This window comes from Sorex fumeus, unplaced genomic scaffold (genome assembly GCF_029834395.1).
Source record: "Sorex fumeus unplaced genomic scaffold, SorFum_2.1 ptg000002l, whole genome shotgun sequence".
Taxonomy (NCBI): domain Eukaryota; kingdom Metazoa; phylum Chordata; class Mammalia; order Eulipotyphla; family Soricidae; genus Sorex; species Sorex fumeus.
Genome location: NW_026606059.1, coordinates 24,675,274 through 24,696,384, shown reverse-complemented (window position 1 = coordinate 24,696,384; position 21,111 = coordinate 24,675,274). Strand labels below are relative to the sequence as shown.

General features: G+C 39.7%; 1 protein-coding gene across 1 annotated transcript in view; it reads left to right on the top strand.

Annotated features, from left to right (window-relative positions):
• Positions 1-5,954: 5,954 nt before the first annotated feature.
• The window catches only part of CRISPLD1 (cysteine rich secretory protein LCCL domain containing 1), a 38,534-nt gene continuing 23,377 nt past the window's right edge, over positions 5,955-21,111 (top strand). Inside the window, exons 1-2 of the mRNA XM_056111145.1 lie at positions 5,955-6,043; positions 7,084-7,403. Coding sequence (XP_055967120.1) covers positions 7,146-7,403 — 258 coding nt within the window. The 5' untranslated portion in view covers positions 5,955-6,043; positions 7,084-7,145. The remainder of the gene's footprint in view (positions 6,044-7,083; positions 7,404-21,111) is intronic.

Sequence of the window (21,111 nt, the reverse complement as noted above, 5' to 3'; positions counted from 1 at the left end):
GTTTAATCCCTGCCGTCACACCTGGTCTCTTGAGAACCGTCAGAATGATACTCAAACACAGAGCCAGTTAGTAATCTCTGCACACCACTGGGGATGGCAAAAACAACAACAATCACAAAAATTGAGTCACTAGATTTAGTGATTGTAGATTGATCAATGTTTAAATGACAGATTAAACAGCCCATTTGAAAAGCTAAAAATAGTTAATTTCTCATATTAATAAGCAAGTGGAATAACTTCCATGTTATAGCATCAACATAGGTGTTGGTAATTAATATTTTAAAATAATTTGATTAGAGCATCAAAATAACTATAAACTTAATGAGAAAGATAATTGTTCTCTATTTAAGTACTATAATTTTTCTACTATCCAGAAAATATCAGTTTTCTAACATAACTATAAAACACTAGATTATAACATAATCATTGTAATATGTCTTTTAAAATTCATTTAATTTACTTCCTTGTCATAGCATAATACAAAAATCCAATCCAGGTGGTTTAAAGAACCAGTTGTAAGGCTAACGTATTTCTCTAACAGGTCGCCTTATCATTAATCATAAAGGAAATGACTGATTAGTTGGACTTGATTAAAATGAGAGCATTTTGTACATCAAAAGACAGGTTAAGAGAGTGAACGTCAAAGAAATGAGAGGAACAAAAATTATAATAAACCATATACCTAAAAACACATATCCAAGATTTAGAAAAGATTTCTACACAACAGGAAAAGTTATATATAGGTAAGATTCATGCAAGGGAAATGTATACAAGTATTCAATTTATCCACTGAAAACTATATGTAAAACTATATTGAGAGCTAGTCATTTTTACTCCTAGCTCTCTGTTCAACAACGAAGATGTCAGGACTGAAGAAAGCACAGGGTATAAAATGCTTTCCTTGCAGGCGGAAGACCTGGGTTCAATCCCTGACACCACTATGTGCCCAAAGAACTACCTGGAGTGATCTATGAGCACTGAGGCAGGAGTAAGCCCAGAGTACAGTCAGGTATGTCCCAGCCTCCCAATTTTTTAAAAAGCAATAAAAATATGTCAAAATGTATACATAAGAATATTTGTAGGAGGTGGAGTGATAGCACAGAGGGTAGGGCGTTTGCCTTGCACACAACTAGCCTGGTTTGATTCCCAGCATCCCATATGGTCCCCTGAGTTTCACCAGGAGTATTTTCTGAAGTGCAAATACTCAGGAGTGACCCACTGTAGCACCATCCTCCTGTTGTTCATTGATTTGCTCGAGCGGGCCCAGTAATGTCTCCATCGTGAGACTTGTTACTGTGTTTCGCATATAGAATATGTCACAGGTAGCTTGCCAGGCTTTGCCTTGTGGGCAAGATATTCTCTGTAGCTTACCGGGCTCTATGAGAGAGGTGGAGGAATCGAACTCAGGACAACTGCATGGGCCGCATGCAAACGCCCTACCCGCTGTACTATCGCTCCAGCCTAGGAGTGACCCAAAAAAGCAAATATATGTGTGTGTGTGTGTGTGTGTGTGTGTGTGTGTGTGTGTGTGTATGTGTATTTGCTACTGAGAGTATCCACCCATATGGCAGAGCCTGGCAAGCTACCCCGACGTATTTGATATGCCAAAAACAGTAACAACAAGTCTCACAATGGAGATGTTACTGGTGCCTGCTTGAATAAATCGATGAACAACAGGAGTACAGTGCTATATATATATATATATATATATATATATATATATATATATTTGTATAAGATTGTGCTTAGAAGCATTATTTTTAAATTTCAAACTATAAATAATTTTATATCCAATAGTCAAATGGATTAATGATTTATGGTATGTTCATCAAAGGAAAATAAGTTACTGCTGTGGACAATATGACTGAATCTCACAGATATATTGAATAAAATAAGATGCAAGGGAAGACAGAAAATGAAATCAAAATCACTTGCAATGTGTTTTTCATTGTGTAAAGATTGACATCATGCAAAAGTAATCTTTTCTAAAATTTAAAATATTATTTATTTTTGGAGAGGACTAGAGGAACCTTCTAGAGAAAAGTTCTGAGCTCTTTCTGGAGCCAAATAGTTTTCACACAACTGTGCTGACTTTACTAGTTCATCGAGCTTTAACATTTAAAATTTTGCTGTTTAAATGACTATATGTTGTTTTCAAGAGTTTTAAGAATCAAGTACATGCACAGATTTCACTCTTACCTGTTACAATAAAGAATGGACTTGGTAGCAATGTTGTGAGAAAACAGGAATTGCCTTTTTTTTTTTGAAAAATTTGAGTTATAAAACTATATAGTAGGTGAAATGCCAAGAGGTGTTTATTCACCCAAAAATGCTCAAGGATAGAATAAAACACAAAAAATATATATACATATGCATATTTTATGTATGTATAAATATAGATACACATCTATAATGATTATATATCCTATATAGAGATATGCATAAATAGATATATTTATATATGTATATAAAGATACCTTATAAATGTGTGCAAGAATAGAAAGTAATTGCAGCATGAAGAAAACATGACAGAATTTGAAGAAAATATCTTCTTTCTGGAAATATTTATTAGAGTGCTTTGAATTGCAAGTAGCTGATTATCCAAGTTTAGTGGTGATCATTTAGCATCAGTCATTATCATGAATCCTAAAATAACAGTCTGACATTACTTTAGAGGGTGTATACTCCATATTAAGTGTGAGGTTTGGAACACTCCACAGACTTAGAAAAGGTATGAAAGGCTGGATATTGTTTAGGGCAATTAATAAGACTTAATAAGACTTTGAATAAGCACCAAGTAATGTGAGGGCTGGAGAAAGAGTACAACAGGTAGGGCATTTGCCTTGCACAAATTGACCTGGGTTTCTTCTCTGGGACTACATATGGTCCCAGGAGCACTGCCAGGAGTGATCCCTGAACATATAGAGCTAGGAGTCAGCCTGGAGCACTGCCCGGTACAGCCCCAAAACAAAAAAGAAAAAAGAAAGGAAGGAAGGAGAGAAGGAAGGAAGGAAGGCAGACAGGCAGTCCAGAAACAACCAAGGCTTTGTAGTGACAACCTTTGCTATAAACTGAAGTCTGAAGTGTTACTTTTACACCAATTCTGTGCAAACAAGAAAGTTGATCCAATCTACATGCAGATTTTTCAGTAACAAAAATGTGAACAGTATCATCTTTGGGTATTCATGAATGTTACTTTGATTTTTATTCTTTCAAATATATATTAAATCAGGTGTGCCAAGATACTTTGAAATACACATGTGTTACACAACAAATCCTTTTTATAAAAATATGACTTATAATTCTAACGTGGAAGACAATGGGAACACAAAGTCAAGGGTTATTTAATGATATTTTCTGGACAAAGTATTTGGAGTTAAAATATGAAAACTAAGTCTTAATTTAGGAATTTAAGTGCCCAGTTTGTACAGTGTTTGAAAATGTTTATAATAAAAACACTCAAAGGTCAATATGTTTTATTTCCCTATTATTTTAATTTCCTTTGTCCCAAATTCTCTTTGGAAATGCTTACTTTAATTTTTAAAAATTTCATAATAGCACAGCGGTAGGGCGTTTGCCTTGCACGCAGCCAACATGGCCGACCCGAGTTCGATTCCTCCGCCCCTCTCAGAGAGCCCGGCAAGCTACCGAGAGTATCTCGCCCGCAAGGCAGAGCCTGGCAAGCTCCCCGTGACATATTCGATATGCCAAACACAGTAACAACAAAGTCTCCAATGGAGACGTTACTGGGCCCGCTCGAGCAAATCGATGAACAACGGGAGGACCTTTACCTTTACCTTTTTATATGGGCTGGAGCTATAGCACAGCAGGTAGGGCATTTGCCTTGCACTCGACTGACCTGGCTGACCTGGGTTCGAGTCCTCCGTCCCTCTCGGAGAGCCAGAGGCCAGCAAGCTACCAAGAGTATCTCTCCCACATGACAAAGCCTGGCAAGCTACCCGTGATATATTCGATATGCCAAACACAGTAACAAGTGTCACAATGGAGACATTACTGGGCCTGCTCGACTAAATTGATGAACAACAGGAGAACAGTGACAGTGATTGTGAATTGATGAACAACAGGAGAACAGTGACAGTGATTGTGACTTTTAAATATATTGAAATGCCACAAATGATATACCACATTTGAATTTCAGAATAAAAACTCATTTTCAGTGGATATCCAAAGTGAGTGTTCTTTTATCATAGACCTTTGGGGTCTTCCATTAGTCCTCCAAACCCTGTGACTAAGAGTTATTTTAAAATAATTGAAAAATACATATAAGCCAAGTAGTCTTTCTATGCCTAGGCTCTGTAACATTTTTTAAATGTCACCTATGAAAGTGGGCCCTGCACCCTTCTTACATCTCTGTGCCCTTCAGTTGCAGTGAAATTTCCTTTCATGTATTACAGTGAATTTTCCTTTCATGTTCATCAGTGACTGTAGCGCTGTCCTCCGGTTGTTCATGGATTTGCTTGAGCACACACCAGTAACGTCTCACAACAGGTTGTGAGACTGTCAGGAAGAGCTTGCGGGGCTTTGCGGTGTGGGGGAGATACTCTCTGTAGCTTGCCAGGCTCTCTGAGGGGGGGAGGGGGGAATCGAACCCCTGTTGGCCGCGTGCAAGGCAAATACCTTACCCGCTGTGCTATAGCTCCAGACCCATCAGTTACTTAGATTTATATTTTGGGAAGTGTAGTTGAATGGTGACAGCGCTGCGGGATGATTTCTGAGTTACTAAGACTGTTTTACTTTTCGTGGGGGTGGGGGCTGGGAATGCAACAATAAATAGAATAAACGCTGCTGCTTCTACCTGTATAGGCAACATTAAGTTCCACTATGTCAATATTTGTGAATTTAAAATTAGAAAACTTCCTGCTCCAAACCATAGATAGTCAGTAGTGAAACGGACTCCCATTTTTATATCATTAAAAAAAAATTTCCATCAACAGCTCAGATTAATCAATTGGGAGGGATAGCCTTTATATCAAATCCGTGAATTTCTACATCATTCAGTACGAGAAGAAAAACGTGGTGCCTTGGGAAGCGGAGTTACATATTATATTGGAGAAGCGGCGCAGTCCCACCAACAATTCCTAGTGACAGATCACCCCATTATTCTAAGCAGCAGCTTCCCTGTCTGGTCATCATCAAAGTTTATGGGAGCTCAAAACAGCCACACTGGATCCTGGAAACAGAAATGCCTGGAGAAAAAAAAAATCAAAGGAAAAGAAGCTCGTGCCTCTCAATCTGTCCCCCAATTCCCTTCGGTCACCCCCAGGGTCGGTGGCGGTAAACCCACCGCAGGGTCTGCGCAGGGTACCCTGGTTCAGCTCGTTTCCACAAAGGTGGCTTAAGTCTTCTTAGCATCTTAGGGAGGAGCCCGGAGGCCCCTCTCGGGGAGCGGGGAGGAGCCGAGGGGGCCCCCTGGAATACACCTCCCAGGTCTGGAAATCCCAGGGCCCGCCCACCAAGGCCTGAGTCCAGGCTGCTCGGCGGGGCGCGGGAGGGGCGGGGCGGCTGCTCCTCGTTCCCGCCTCGGGCCCCCGGCCAGAGTGGGGTGGAAGCGGGGGGTGGGCGAGGAGGGGCGCTCCGGTCACGTGTGCGCTCCGGGGACCTCAATAAAAGACCGGGATCGCCCGGGAACGGGTGGAAGCGCCCTGCGCCCGGGCCCAGCGCACCGAGGTTCCCCTGAGCCGGACCTCGCGGTGGCCTCCAGCTGCTGCCACCGAGCCGCTCGCCGGTCCCCGCCCCTTGCTCCGGCAGATAACGCCCAGGGACGCTGGACCCGCACCCGGGCAAGCTACCCCTGGCTCCCTCTCCGCTCGCACTTTGGAGCACTGGCCAGATTCCTCTATCCGCCCGCGAAGGAGCTGCGCAGGCTCGCGGCCCCCTGCAGTGGGCGACCCGGTGGCCTAAGGACCCGCCGTGCCCCGGCCCTTTCGGGAACCCCGAGACCCGTGGTGGAGGTGGGCGGGCGGCTCTGGGAGACCGATCTCCTGGCGGGCTCGACTCAGGCTGGGAACTGCACACTGGAGAGGTAAGGAACTGCACACTGGAGACGCACTCGCGCGTCTCTCCAGTGCGCCGCGGGGGCTCGTCAGCCTCCACCCGCTGCAAAACTGCACTTTCCAACCTCTTCAGTCCTATTCGGTGTAAGAACAACTTCAGGGCTGGCCGCCGGGTGGACGCGCAGCTCGGCGGCTAGCGCCGAGTTGTAGGAGCTGGTGGGTTTCACTGGCGCCCGCCGGGTCGCGCGCTTCCCGCTCCAGGCAACTTGGTGCGCCTGCGGGGTTGGCCCGGGGAATCTCGGTGGCTGAGATGCTTTCTCGGGTGGCGCCTTAGGAACAGACTTTCCAGGAACGAATGACTGTTGTGCCTGCTCTTCTGGATGTGGCTCAGAGCAAACTTTCCCCAGTGACTGCCTGTATTCATTTTACGTTCGTTTCCTGGGCCCTCTAGATGTCCCCACAAGTATCTGCATACACAGGAGCAATAAATTATTCAATTTATTGTTGAATAAAGCATTCACCACAATGCCGTGGCTTAGCAGAATGTCGTGGCTCTTCTAAATGCAAGTCCACGATGGTCCATTGAGATCAAATCGCTCGAGCCAGAGAGAGAAACGTGAACCTCTAGACTAAGAAAATGAAATTCCAAAAGTAACAGACGCACACACAAACACACACACACACACACACACACACACACACACACACTCACGTTCTGAGTCTGTAATACAAAGTTTTGCAGGCTATCAGTAATAGATGGTTATTGAGAGATGACCATATAGATATGTATAGAAATGGTTTTCACACTTTTATTCTTTCGAGCTACATTGACAATTTTTTTCTAATGCACATATCTTAAAAAAGATGATTGCCTACCCTATGGGAACGATGCGTTATGAACAAGTCTCGTGAAAGAAAAAATGTGTTGGACGTCAATTATTGTTTACATGTGTGTGCATTTTGTTAGCGTCATGTAGATGAATCAAACCGGACCACCCCTCTGTGATTTTTTTTTCATGATTATTATCTCTCCGAATCTTCACCTTAATCACACTCCATGTCATTTTAGCCAAGAGGAGAGGACGAGCCCGTCTTGGAGATTTTCCCGAGGAAACCGTGAGATCATTCACTATGAAGTGTACCGCGAGGGAGTGGCTCAGCGTAACCACAGTGCTATTCATGGCTAGAGCAGTTTCTGCCATGGTGGTTCCTAATGCCACTTTTTTGGAGAAACTTTTGGAAAAGTACATGGACGAAGATGGTGAGTGGTGGACGGCCAAGCAGAGAGGGAAAAGGGCCATCTCAGACAATGACATGCAGAGTATCTTGGACCTTCATAATAAATTGCGAAGTCAGGTGTACCCAACAGCTTCTAATATGGAGTATATGGTAAGGAAAATTTTCAACTGGTATGTACAAAAAATTTTTTTAATTGATGATTTCAGTCTTCATGATTAGACTTTCACTCATGGTACTGTTTCATTTTCTAAATCATTTGTCCTCTTCGAAAACATTTATGAAATTAAAAAAAAAGATTTTCATTGACTATATTCCTCGCTTTTTTTTGTCATTAGTGCTCGTCTTAAAGAGCTTTCTGAATTTCAAAGGATTAAACACCCATGGATGCAATATTTCTGATAGATGGAATGATTCTAAGTGCTTTAATTTCTAATCTCTGAAAATACTCACAAAGAAAATGCCTAGACCATTTATGTGTGTTCTGGCATTTAAGGGACTTAGAAGAACAATTACTTAGGAATTTGGAACCAGTGTAAACTTCTTAAGAATAGTGGGCTTGGCCAATAATTTGAAGAAGTCTCTGGGTTGCGTATCTATTAATATGTATCTTTTTAGTTGGCCTTTAGTTCTTACAAACATACAAATAACATATTGTAAAGGGTACTTTCCAGTGGTTGTCTTGATATCCCCTTCTGAATTTATTTTTCACCTTTGAAATGTGAAAATGTAACCTTATACTTCTACTCTTAAATATATTAGTACGTTAGGAAATGAAACGACTTTTTAAAGACTGTCAGCACTTGTTATTAATATGCCACTTCATACCTAATTTATTCAGAAAATAAATAATCCAGAAAAAATTATTCAGAAAATTATTCTGAATAAATTTAGAAAAAATATTCTGAATAATTATTCTGAAAATTTATTCAGAACACATTATTCAGAAAAAAAGATTTGAATACCTTAAAATTAAGAAATTTTAAAAATCTTTCATACTACTTGCATAAATTAGGAATGTATTAACAAAAACTGCTAATTGTCATTGGTTTGCAAAATGTTTTGTTTATTGACATTGGGCATAACAGTTCTCTTTTGGATACATTATGAGATACAGTTTATTTTAATGCTTTCAAGGCATTTTTTTCTATATTCATTAGTTTTGATGAGTTGTCCAATTAGATAACTTTCATGAAACACTGATCAATTCATGTAACCTATTAAAAGCTATGGTACATATAAATGCATATATGTATACATGTATCAATATATACATGTCAATACACTGATCAATTCATGTAACCTATTAAAAGCTATGGTACATATATACATATATGTATATGTATGTATATATATGATATATTATATACTGATTATATACTGATCAATTCATGTAACCTATGAAAAGATATGGTACATATATACGTATATGATATATATGATATATATCATATATGTATATATATCCATTGGAGACTTTGTTGTTACTGTGTTTGGCATATCGAATACTCTCGGTAGCTTGCCGGGCTCTCCGAGTATATATATTAATATATATTAATTATATATTATACATATATATTGATTTGTTGGCTACAGCTAGTGATGCTCAGGGGTTACTTCTGGCTCTTCATTCAGGGTTTACTCCTGGCAGTACTCTGGGGACTAAACGCTGGGGATCAAACCCAGGTGGCCATGTGCAAGGCAAGTGCTGTAGCACTGTACTATCTCTCCAGCCCCAAAGTACTTAGATTATTTTAACTGAAAGAGTATTTTACCCTTAGAGAACTCACGAGAACATTCAGGAAAACTCAGGAATTAAGAAGTGAGTCTGATATTCTCAGGGATTAGATTCTGGAGCTGATATTCCCCTGGTGGTGTAATTTAGTGTGATTTACTGAGTGCTTTTCCCTCATTTCTTGTCTGTGTACTCATACCACAGAATTCTTCTGAGGATTGAATGGGGTAACTTGTGTAAAGATTAGCACATTGTCAGGCATATTGCTAGTAACCTTTCTGAGACTTGTAATTAATTTTATGTCTCATATACTTCAAATAAGTTATAGATAAAGTTAAAGAGAGATAGCCAATTATGAAACTTTTCCAAGTATGCCATTGTATGCTTATTTCTTGTGAATAGGTACTCAGTGCCTTTTTATTTAAAATAAAGAAGTATTTGGAAGTTCAAAAGCACACACACACACACACACACACAATCTGAGAATATTTCTGTTTGTTTTAAGTAGTATAGAAAGAATGAAAGAACAGTTTTGTGATGATTTTCACATATGATTTCCAAAGAAAATAGCTACCTATTGTATGATGTCTGGTTTTAAGATGTCATTTTTAAAAAAAAGTTTCACTGATCTCATTATAGTCTTGAAATGTAGTTTTAGAAACCAGTCAGGGTTTATGTTGTGTTGCTCTTAGATACTATTAGCACTGGAGCTGCCTGGGATCCAACTGGGCTGCCCCACAACTGTAGTACTGGAAAATAGTTTTTAGAATACGCATTTAAGGGGAAGTTAAAAAAACAGTCTTTTATTTGACATATAATTGACTTACATATTACATAGTAAAAATGTTGTTTAACCTCGGGAAAATAAAAATTTCATATTTAAGTAGCCATTTAAATGGCTCTTTATTTAAATATTTATTTCCTCAACTCTTTTCTGTTTCTTTTTGATTTTTCAACCACATCTGGCTCTGTACTCAGGGATCACTCTTACATTGTCCAGTGAAACTATTTATGGTGCCAAGATCAAACCCCCTTTCCTGCCTCTAAGGCAAGTACCTTATCCGTTGCACTATTTTTCTCTGTGGCTCCTCAGCTGTTTTTGATTATAATGTAGCTATTATTTAAGTAGTTCTTTAAAGTGTATTTATTCAGAAAAAAACAAAATTTAAAACTGGCTAGAATTACTACTTTGTTTTTCTAGATTCTGTCTCAGAAAGCTTTTGAATCCATTTCTTCCATTCCCATCTTTGCTCATTATTTTGTCCCTAGGTTGGTAGACCCTATTCCAGTCCAGTTCTACTCTAGCTCACCTTCCTCACAATTACTAAATACACCTTGACCTCAAATAAATCTTGGGGCTGGAGAAATAATCCAGCAGGTAAGGCACTTGCCTCATGTATGGCTGTGCAATGGTCTTCTGAGCACTACCGGAAGTGATCCCTGTGCACAGCCAGGGAAGCCTGGAACACTGCAGGGTCTGGGTTCTTCACTTCTGACCCTCCACCTTGCAAAAAAATAAATAAATAAATCTGTGGTGTTTACTTAGCTGCACAAAACTATTAACTCCTTAACTCCTGGCTGCTCACAAGTTAGAGTCCACGCTGATCTGCTTTTTAAAAAAATTCAGATCTTCCACAGTCAGACCCATAGGCTTCAGCTCCATCGTATGTATTTAAATCTGTGCTACTACATTTAATTATTCACTATTCTTTCAAGGCGATTCTGCTTTTTTGTGCCTCTGTGTCTCTATTCATTTGTTCAGTTTCCTGTGTGTCCATATTCCAACCTATTCTCTAAAGCTAAACACTGAAGTTGCCTTTTCTGCCATCACCTTCTTCTCTAAGCCACTCATTCTCCTGCTCCATTCCTTCTGTGCGCTTAATACATTTCATTTAAGCCTACTTAGAGTATTAAAAGTTGGTGAAAATGAAACATTTGCTTTCTAAGACTTTGAATTCCTAGAAGGCTAAGTTTCTTACCTAGAAGAGTAAGACTCAGAAGCTGGAGAGATAGTACAGAGGGTAGGTGGGGCGCTTGCCTTGCATGTACCTGACCTGAATTTGATCCCTAGAGGGCTGCCGAGAGTGATATCTAAGTGTATCCTGAGAAGTACTGGTTTGCCCAAATAATAAGTAGGAATCATCAGTAACCTCTATGACCCTGCAACCTGCACACAGGTTTTCATTAAGTATTTATAGCTTGGTTATTGTTTAATATTGATTGCTATTAAAAACTCAAATATAAGCTGAAAGAAGGGACATATAGAAGAATAAGTACAGTTACATGTGATGGAAGCATAGATCACATGTAAGAAAGAGGAATTATTACGCTTTGGAATATAAGATTTTACCAACCCCAGGGTACTGATGTGGCACAGTGAAAATACTGATATTGAAGGTATAAATAACTAACAATATAGAAGTAATTCAGTATTTTCTTGTTTTCATAAGACTAATTATGGGATACGAAAATTTTCCCTGAGTATAGAATAGTAAAAATTTTCACATCTTTCTGAAACTTACATAATAGACCGATTTAGTGAATAACTCTTGGTTACTTCAGTTATAGAACTCCGTAAGCAGAGGTTCCCAGCTCATTTGGACTAAGTAATAATACTTCGATACCTCTCTTAAAAAAAATAAAAATAAATCCAGCCCCTTTCTGGAAATGTATCTCTTTGCGTAAACAAAGAGAAAGCACCCCCTAGGTTCCCCTTCTCCCACCATCACTCCAGCGCCCCCTAGAGGGTGGCATCACCTGCTTTGGAAACTAACGCAATTGAAAGCATCAGATTGATGCAAAGCCCAAAGAGTTAACTTGAGGTAGAAAGTGTACCCAAATCTAGAATGTGCTTTAGCAACCAGGAAACTTGATGTGTAAAGGACATATGAGCCAATTATACAAGACTTTCCCCACTACGGTCATTATTTCCATACCTTTGAGAACTGTTGACAGACATTCATCTGGGAGGTTGATGGCTGTGTCTGCTTGCTTTCACCTCACATGTGGGTGAGTCTCTGGGCAGAACTTTGGCACAACGCTTTTCCAAATGTAGAGCAAAATACATTGAATTCCTTTTGCTAGGCAGCCAAAGGCTCTGAGCCAGACACCACAGTGATACTTTTGGTTCGTGTTAATGAAAACAATGGCATAATTCAGTTTGTCATTTACATTCTAGACTATGTTTAACATTGGAGATCAAGTTTGGGTTTGGCTTTGGTTTTCATTTTTTTCTTTTCCTTTCTACTTCAGTATAGCAGATAATTCTACAAACTGAGATAAGGGACAATTGAGTGCTAATTTGAGTTTTGCACTATTAGTGTTCTTAGCCCAAATCCGGCTTGAAAACAAAATGGCACCTTTAGGTTGTGAGTTGCTCTGAGAACTCTGATAATTAATATTTTTTCTATTTTATTTACCATTAGTAGTAGCACTGTAGCACTGTCCTGAAGCACTGTCCTCCCATTGTTCATTGATTTTGATCGAGCGGGCACCAGTAACGTCTCCATTGTGAGACTTGTTACTGTTCAATTTTATTAAAACAAAATAGCACTGTCTGTAGCACTGTCCTCCCGTTGTTTATTGATTTTGCTTGAGCGGGCATTTAGTAATGTCTCCATTGTGAGACTTGTTGTTACTGTTTTTTTGCATATTGAATACGCCATGGGGAGTTTGCCAAGCTCTGCTTGCCAGGCTGGGACGTGTGGGCAGAATCAAACCCAGGTTGGCCGCATGCAAGGCAAACGTCCTACCCACTGTGCTATTGCTCCAGTCCTAATGGATACTACCTCTAGTAGTATCCAAAATAAATGCAGGTAAAAGATAAGATGGCCTTATAGTTTGTTTACCCAAAGCTCAGTGTTTGCATTTTTCTTCCTTGCAGTTAAAGGATTTGTTGCAACTGTTAATTCTTTTTTTAAGTTACTTGTAATGATTTGTCGCTGTCGCTGTCCTCCCGTTGTTCATCGATTTGCTCGAGCGGGCCCAGTAACGTCTCCATCAGGAGACTTTGTTGTTACTGTGTTTGGCATATCGAGTACGTCACGGGTAGCTTGCCAGGCTCTGCCGTGTGGGCGAGATACTCTCGGTAGCTTGCTGGGCTCTCTGAGAGGGGCGGAGGAATCGAACTCGGGGCTGGAGCAATAGCACAGCGGTAGGGCATTTGCCTTGCATGCAGCCAACATGGCCGACCCGAGTTCGATTCCTCCGCCCCTCTCGGAGAGCCCAGCAAGCTACCGAGAATATCTCACCCGCACAGCAGAGCCTGGCAAGCTCCCCATGACGTATTCGATATGCCAGACACAGTAACAACAAAGTCTCATGATGGAGACGTTACTGGGCCCGCTCGAGCAAAATCGATGAACAACAGGAGGACCGTGACCGTGACCATAATGATACTTGACTGATAATTTTTAAAAGTTTAAATTATTTGAAAATGTATGTTTATATAAAATATGATTTTGTTGGGGGGGAAGTACATTGGTGATTTCAATATCTATACGAGAATAGTGCTCTTCCATACTACTTCTTTTGGATTTAGCACTTAGCCTGGAATTCTTTGCATTTTAAAGATTTATCTTTAAATATAAGCAGACCATGTAGGACTTTTTAAATTTCAGAGAAGAGAAATCATTCCAATAAGAACACGGAGCACCCAGATCCAGAAAAAAATACCACAAAAATTTGAAATTGTTTTCGCTATTTATTGCTTCATTCAGCACATACTTGGAGTTTACCATCTGCCAAACACAATTCAGGACCCAGCAGCAAAACACAGCCAACGTTCTTGCTCGAATAAAATAGATATAAAGACCTTGGATCTTCAAGTAGCTAGCCCAGAGTCAAAGTGGGAAATAAAGCAGAATTCCAGGATTTAATTGAGGATTTAATACAGGCCATAGTAAAAAATCCCTCTTTATGGTAAAAATCACCACCTACATGGTGAGATTGTTTGAAGCATTTGAGCGATGAAGTACAGAATCTTACCCAAATTGAAGAACTTTCTGCCTTGGTTGAGAACAGATAAGTGGTAGGAGGTGGGATACTGAGTGAACATGGAGACAAGACTCTTGTAATAATTCATCCAACAGTTGACTGTAACCAAAACTGAGAGTCCGGTGGTAGCCAGGAAGTGAAGTGAGTGAGGAGTGGCAAGTGTGGATAAATGCTGAAATACACTGTAATCATAACCGTGAGAAATTCAAGATTTCCGTGTTGCAAGAATAATGAAATTTACTAGCAGTCCCTGATTTGTTTAGTTCTGCTGCAAGATCTAAATCCACTCAAATCCTTGCTGTCGATTGCCTCGAGCAGGCCCCAGTAACGTCTCCTTCATCCTAGCCCTGAGATTATATTCAAGGCTCTTTAGGAGAATGAGACCCATCATTGTCACTGGTATTTGGCATATTTGGTACGCCACGGGGAGTTTGCCAGACTCTGCCATGTGGGCAGGCTACATTCGAAAGCCTGCCAGTTTGTCCAAAGAAGGAATGAGATAATAAGATGTCATAATAAGATGTCGCGCGGCCGCAAATGCAGCCGCATGGTTCCGGGAGCTGGTTTTTATAGTCTCTGAGTCTTGGCCACTGATGGGATTACACAGCGCCAGGGGGCCAGTTGGTAGGTGTGACACCCGCCTACTGGAATTTGGAGGATCTGGGTGGAGGATGCTCGGCCCCAATCTAAGTAGGCTTGGAGATCTCGGCCCCGGAACCCGCGTGGCTTTGTCCCTCTGCCAGTACCTTCATGTGTGCAGAGAGTGATCTCAGCATGTTGGTGGCTGGTCCTGGAGGTCTTCGGCTGCTGGAGCCCAGGTCGGGGCGGGGAGGAAAGCTCAACCCGCTCCCCTCCAACGGGCCCCGGCAAGGACAGCCAGCCGCGGGGGCAGGAGACTGTCCTTGCTGTACTATGTAAAAAATTGGTAGTGATTTCCTTACTGATTGAAATATTAATGAGTACACTTGAGAGACATTAAAGGAGTAAAGTTGTTTTCTCTGTATGCAGCAGATGCTAGTTCAGTGCTCAGTACTGCAAGGGTTGACTCCAAAGAGGAGTCAGGAATAGCACCTTCTGGTGTGGCCCAACCCTACTCCCAAACCATAGAAATATGTGGAATTTTAATATAAGGTTCTGTTATCGCTACAGAGATTCCAGAAATCACTTTGTTACATGGTGTACATTTTGTCAACCTAAATCCAAGAGTCAGAGATGATGAGACCTCCGCTTTGCTCCTGTACATAGTATGATTCTCCCCTGCTCCAAATCAGTGGACTCTCTCAGGCCTTTCATAATCAGAAGATAAGAACTTTATCCTGGAACACAACAGTGCTGTGGCTAAGTTCCTGTCCAGAATTTCCCCTTCCAGGGACTGGGGCCATGGTGCAGTGGATAGGGCATTTGCCAACCTGGGTTCAATCCCTGGTACCCCCTATGGTCCCCAGAGCACCACCAGGAGTGATTCCTGAGTGTAGAATCAGGAGTAACCAACCCTTGAGCATCGCTAGGTGTAGTTTAGAAACAAACGAACAAAAAAAAATCCAGTTGCAGTAGTGTTATATAGTGCAATTTATACATAGCATAATACTTGTTGTACTGTCGTAGGTATGTAATTGAGATTATATTTGTTTTGGAAAATCTATCACAGACAGATTTGGGTATGAAGTATGGCTATGCAGTATTTGTCTAAAGAGGTAAAAGCATTAGTTACCGTTCTCTGTGATAGGGAAGAATGTGGATAGACCAGTTTTAGGTTAGAGTCTGTGGCTCAATTTTTAACATTGTAAACAGAAGATTTAACTTAAGTATTCAAGTAGATTGTCTAGTATTCAGTTAGATAAATGACAGCTAAATGCATGTAATCTGATCTGGAACTTAAAGTTAGAATTCATCCATTAAGAGTGATGTTTAGTTAAGGGTATTTTTCTCTTAGGTATTGTTTAGCTGTGCTCTCTTATATTTCTGGAATTTATAAAATGTTCAAATAAATTACATATCACTTAAATTCTCATTTAAAATTTTACTAATTCAGTTAGTCAAATGTTTAGTATTGCACATGTTCGTCTAAGCTGTATATGTATATAATAATTTTTTAAAATTTTTATTAGTGAAACACCATAAGGTACAGCTGTAGACTTACAAATTTTTGTGCTTGGGTTTCAATTATACCCATCTCTCCACCAGTGCCCATTATGTATATAATATTTAATTCATTGGAAGATGTCATAAATTTGAACATAAGAACTTAGCTGATAAAAGAATTATAAGTAATTCCTTATTTTCTTAAATATGCTCTGCCTTCATAATTTTAAGAAGTTCCAAAAGATTTTTTACCTTAAATCTATCAACAAAATCATCAGCAATACCATCAAAGCACACCCCAAAGCTAGCCACCTCTTCCGTTTTCACCAGTGTGATCCAGTTTTAGACACTGTCCTTTCTAGCTCAGACTGTAGCAGTGATGTCCTCAGTATTTCTGCTTTCATAAGGCAGTCAGTGATTTCATCAAGCTGAAAATAAAAATTTCCTGGGTGTTTTGTTGTGGGGACACACCTGGCTGTGCTGAGGGATCACTCCTGTCAGGTTCAGGGGACCATATAGTGTATAGGGGATCAAACCGAGGTCCACTGCATGCAAGGCAAGCTCCCTATCCACAGTATATCGTTCCAGCCAGCAGGGTTTATTTTTAAAGTACTGTGGTAGTAGCTAGTACTCTTAAGTACAGCTATAGACCAAGTGGTGTTTACATTTAAATTCAAAATAAATGCAAAATACACATAGTTTAACAGGAACAGTTATGGAGATCTTAACCCAGCTTGGATCACTGGGTTACTAAATTCCTCAAAAGAAGACCCTGCATCTTATTCATTCTTTCTCTCTTTTTATACTTGGTTTAACATAATAAGATGTGATTATAGCTAATTGGTCGGAAAGGCAACAAATTTACTGCATTGGCACATCTCAAAAACCACATAGGTGGGGCTAGAGCAATAGCACAGCGGGTAGGGCATTTGCCTTGCATGCAGCTGACCCAGGTTTGATTCCCAGCATCCTATGTGGTCCCCTGAACACCGCGAGGAGTAATTCCTGAATGCAAAGTCAGGAGTAACCCCTGTGCATTGCCAGGTGTGGCCCAAAAAGAAAAAAAATACCCAGAAAACCCCACATAGGTAATACTTCTGTATGTGTATAAGACACAATTTAGTAAGCATTATATATATATGTTTATATATAAAAAACATAATTTAGTTGGCATTGCATATTTTATATTTTACTTTTAACCAAAAATGTTGGAATCAATCATCAGGAAACTAAAAATAGGAAAATAAAGAGTTTTTGTTGTTGTTGTTCTGACACTGGAAAGCGGCTAGGTAATGACTTCAGTGATGGAAATAACGTAAGACTTAGTCCATTGCTAGTCCAACTTTAATGAGCATGAAAAGGTGCTGGGAATCTTGTAAAAAAATTGGATTTTCTGGAGATCAGAGACATAGTATAGAGAGAAAGACACTTGCCTTGCACGCAGGGTGCCTGTCACAGCTTAGGATCCCTCAAGCACAGCCAGGTGGGTCACCCAAACAAAACAAAAAGTATATTAACAAAATACAGATTTTGATTTAGTAGGCCTCGGATGGGGCCCCACATACTGTATTTGTAACAAGTTCAAGGTGAGGTGACAGCTGCTGTTATGAAAACCCCACTTAAGCTTTCTGGGGAAAACTTTATATAAATTAAACATGAAATGTTGACTCAAGATTTCATCTTTTCTCTTTTCCTTTACTTACCCATAACACCCACTTTATCTCTTTACAATTACAAATATGAGTGCAGGAAAGTAGAACATTTTTCATTACTTTTTAGAAGTACATAAAGGGGCCTGAGAGATTGTAGAAGGTTTTATGTGCTTGCCTTGTATGTAGCAGGTACGGGTTTGATCAACACCAGATATATGTATGCCTTTGACCGCCATCAGGCATAATTCTTGAGTACAGAGCCAAGAGTAAATCCTAAGCACCACCAGATGCAACTTTTTACCTGCTACCTCTCCTCCCAAATCCTTAGAAACTAAAAAGATGAATAAACTTGAAAATAAGACTCACCAATAGAATATTAGATATCATGCAAGGTTGAGCATAGGAATTGTTGTTTCTAATATGTATGTTGAATAGTGCAAAGGTATTGGGTATACAACATAACTTTAGTTTTTATACTCGTGACATGGAAAATCCGTATCTGAAGTCCTGAGTGATTGACTGATATGTCCCAAAAACCTGTTGTGAGACTAGAAGATGTTGCTAGAAAGGGAAGCAAAATGAGTAGTTTATTTTGGGGGGCTTAGTTTATTTTGGGGTGCTTGAAATAAGATGGAATGAGTACATATATTTCTTTCTGCAAAGAAAGGGTAGAGAGGCCTGTTCATCGAGTACACAGAAAGTGCAATCTAAAGACAGTAAAGGTAGCTCTGTTTTAGAGGTGTATTTTTGCCATTTTTATTACCTTTTTTAAAACTTAGTATATGTTTTGCTAAGTCCTATCACCTTTGTATATTTTTAGAATTTTGCCTACCATTTTTGTTTCTTGTTAGTGAATTTCTCCTTTTCTTTCAAGACTCACCTAGAGAATAATCTTTTTTTCAGTCCCTGTCCTACTGAGTTATTGTCCTCCCTCCCTGTTTCCTGGCTTCTGTGGCATTTCATTCTTTGTCTGCCCTTAATTCTTATTTACTGCTGTCTTTTTTTCTAGCTTTACGTTCCTTTGGGAAGAGAGACTGTGTTTTAGAAGTTTTTGCATTCCCCAGCCAACTGACACACACAATAAGCTCAATTTATGCTAATAACTGGAAGGTAGAAAAAATAGAATGAATAAATAAGAAAATAGCTATCTAGAGTCTCAATAATGTGTTTGAAGTGGGCAGAATGAAAATGGATAATTTATGTAATTTTATTTTGACAGGAAAACCCTACTAGAAAACTCTTAAGAAAACTAGAACATTTCATTATTTCCAAAGCAAAATTGTGTTATATTTTGCATATATATACACATATATATGATTATGTATGTATATGCATTTTTTTTTCTGCTTTGGAGAGTATGAGGCACTTCCAACTCCCAAGCAGTGTTCAGGAGTCCAGAGGGCTTCTCAGCCAAGCAGTGATTCATTGTGAGGTCCAAGGGATGAGGTGCTCCTTACACTGCATCTGGAAACGCTTAGGGAACATTGTCATACCTAACATGGAACTGGGGTCAGCTGTGTGTAAGGTTTGTGCCTTAACCCCTATGTTTTCTTGCCAACCCCATAGATAAATGTTTTTAAACTCAGTAGCTTTAAAAAAAAGAGTTTGGTGCACACTGGTCAGTGCTCAATGGTTACTCCTGGCTCTGCACTCAGGAATCACACCTGGTAGAGATCGGGGACGTCATGGGATTCAGGAATCAGACACAGGTCGACTGTTTGCAAGCCAAACGCTCTCCCACTATACTATCTCCCCAGACCCAAACACAGTAGCTTTCTGGTTTGGCTAAACTCATCCTAGAATAGTGTGGCAAGGGTCTAAGTAAGTATTGAATTCCAGTGACTTTGAGGGTTAAATTGGCTACTGAAATGGTGATGGTCAGATCCCTCCATAGAGATATAGCCTTCCAGCTTTAATAATCAGAATGCTAAGCCTTTTTCTGGAAAACTGTCTCCAAGCTGGAAATAACGATATGGTAAGAAGCACAAGTTAGTAGAGTTTAAACTGCACATAAATCTTAAAAGGATTTCTGAGTCCAGTAGTAATCAGCAAAACCTCCTCAGAAGAAGAACATTTTCAGATTTTCTTTTGAAAAAGTTACAGTTCCTATGTGGAAGAGACTGTGGTAGACCACATATGGAGTATGAGTTAATTATTGGTAAGATATTGTTATGAAAATATGTGCCCAGTAGATGATTGAAAGAAGCAGCCATGGTACTTCGGGTCAGTGAGAACTGAGTCAGAGCTCAAATTCATAGCTCTATGATGCTATCTTTTTCCTGGTATGATAAAAAGAACCTTGTTGCAACCAATGTGACTATGAGCAGGGTTGGTCAACATAGTGCCATTAATTTTCCTTCACTGTGTGTCTAATCGGAAACATTTCATTGGCATGCTTTGGAAGTAAGAGTTTGACTTTCGTAGTGAAATATTCATTTTAAGGATTTCCAGACTTTGGGTTCAGTAACTGTTTAAACTAACCTTGCATATATTGTCACCTAAATTTCAGGAGTCCTGGGCAGCATTAATGGAAATAGCATCTTGGAAACTTAATGTGAGCAAGGTCTTAAATTAGAAGGTTGGTTGTCAAAAGGTTCAAAGCAAAGCCATAAGTCACTCTAAAATTTGCCTTGTACTTGCAATGAGATTATTTCCTTTTTCATTGGAACTTTAGATGTCAGTTGTCCTATTTTTTTTTCAATCATTCATAATTTGGAGTTTGAATTTCCTACTTATTTGCATGAATACCAGCATTGTTTCAGCAAATAAAATCAGATTCTTACTTGTCAGGGAGGTTAAGTTTTGGGGCTGGAGCTATGGTACTCAGGGCTCACTCCTGGTAGTACTTGGTGGATTATACACTGCCAGAAGTCAAACCAGACCAGCTGCATGCTAGGCTAGCATCTTAGCCTCTAAACAGCTTTTAAAGGAATAATGTTATAAAAAGAACATTTATCAATATTGAATATGAAACAGGTAACATGTTAAACATTAAAAACACAAATTCTGACATATTTTTATTTTCAGACATATATAAATTAATATTTATTAATATATTCAATATTCTTTTAGACATTAGTTCCTCTGGAACAGATGTCACAAGAGCCTACAGAATGGAAGAATGAAGAGTAATTTTACATATTTATGGTCAGACCTAGGACCCCACTATGTGCATTGCCTGGAGGACCTAGTCCTTGTTCTGTATTTCAGTGGTGCAGGTGTTCTCTTTGAAATCTGAACCTCTTGCATTTTTCCTGTAACTACAAAGTCTTTCAGAAACAAGTGAAGCACAGTTGTTAAACACCTGAGGTAATTTCCAATTTGGAAGGAATGCATTACTGCGGCTTCCTAGAAGGTTTTTTATTTGATAACTTAGTCACAAAAACATCATGCACTC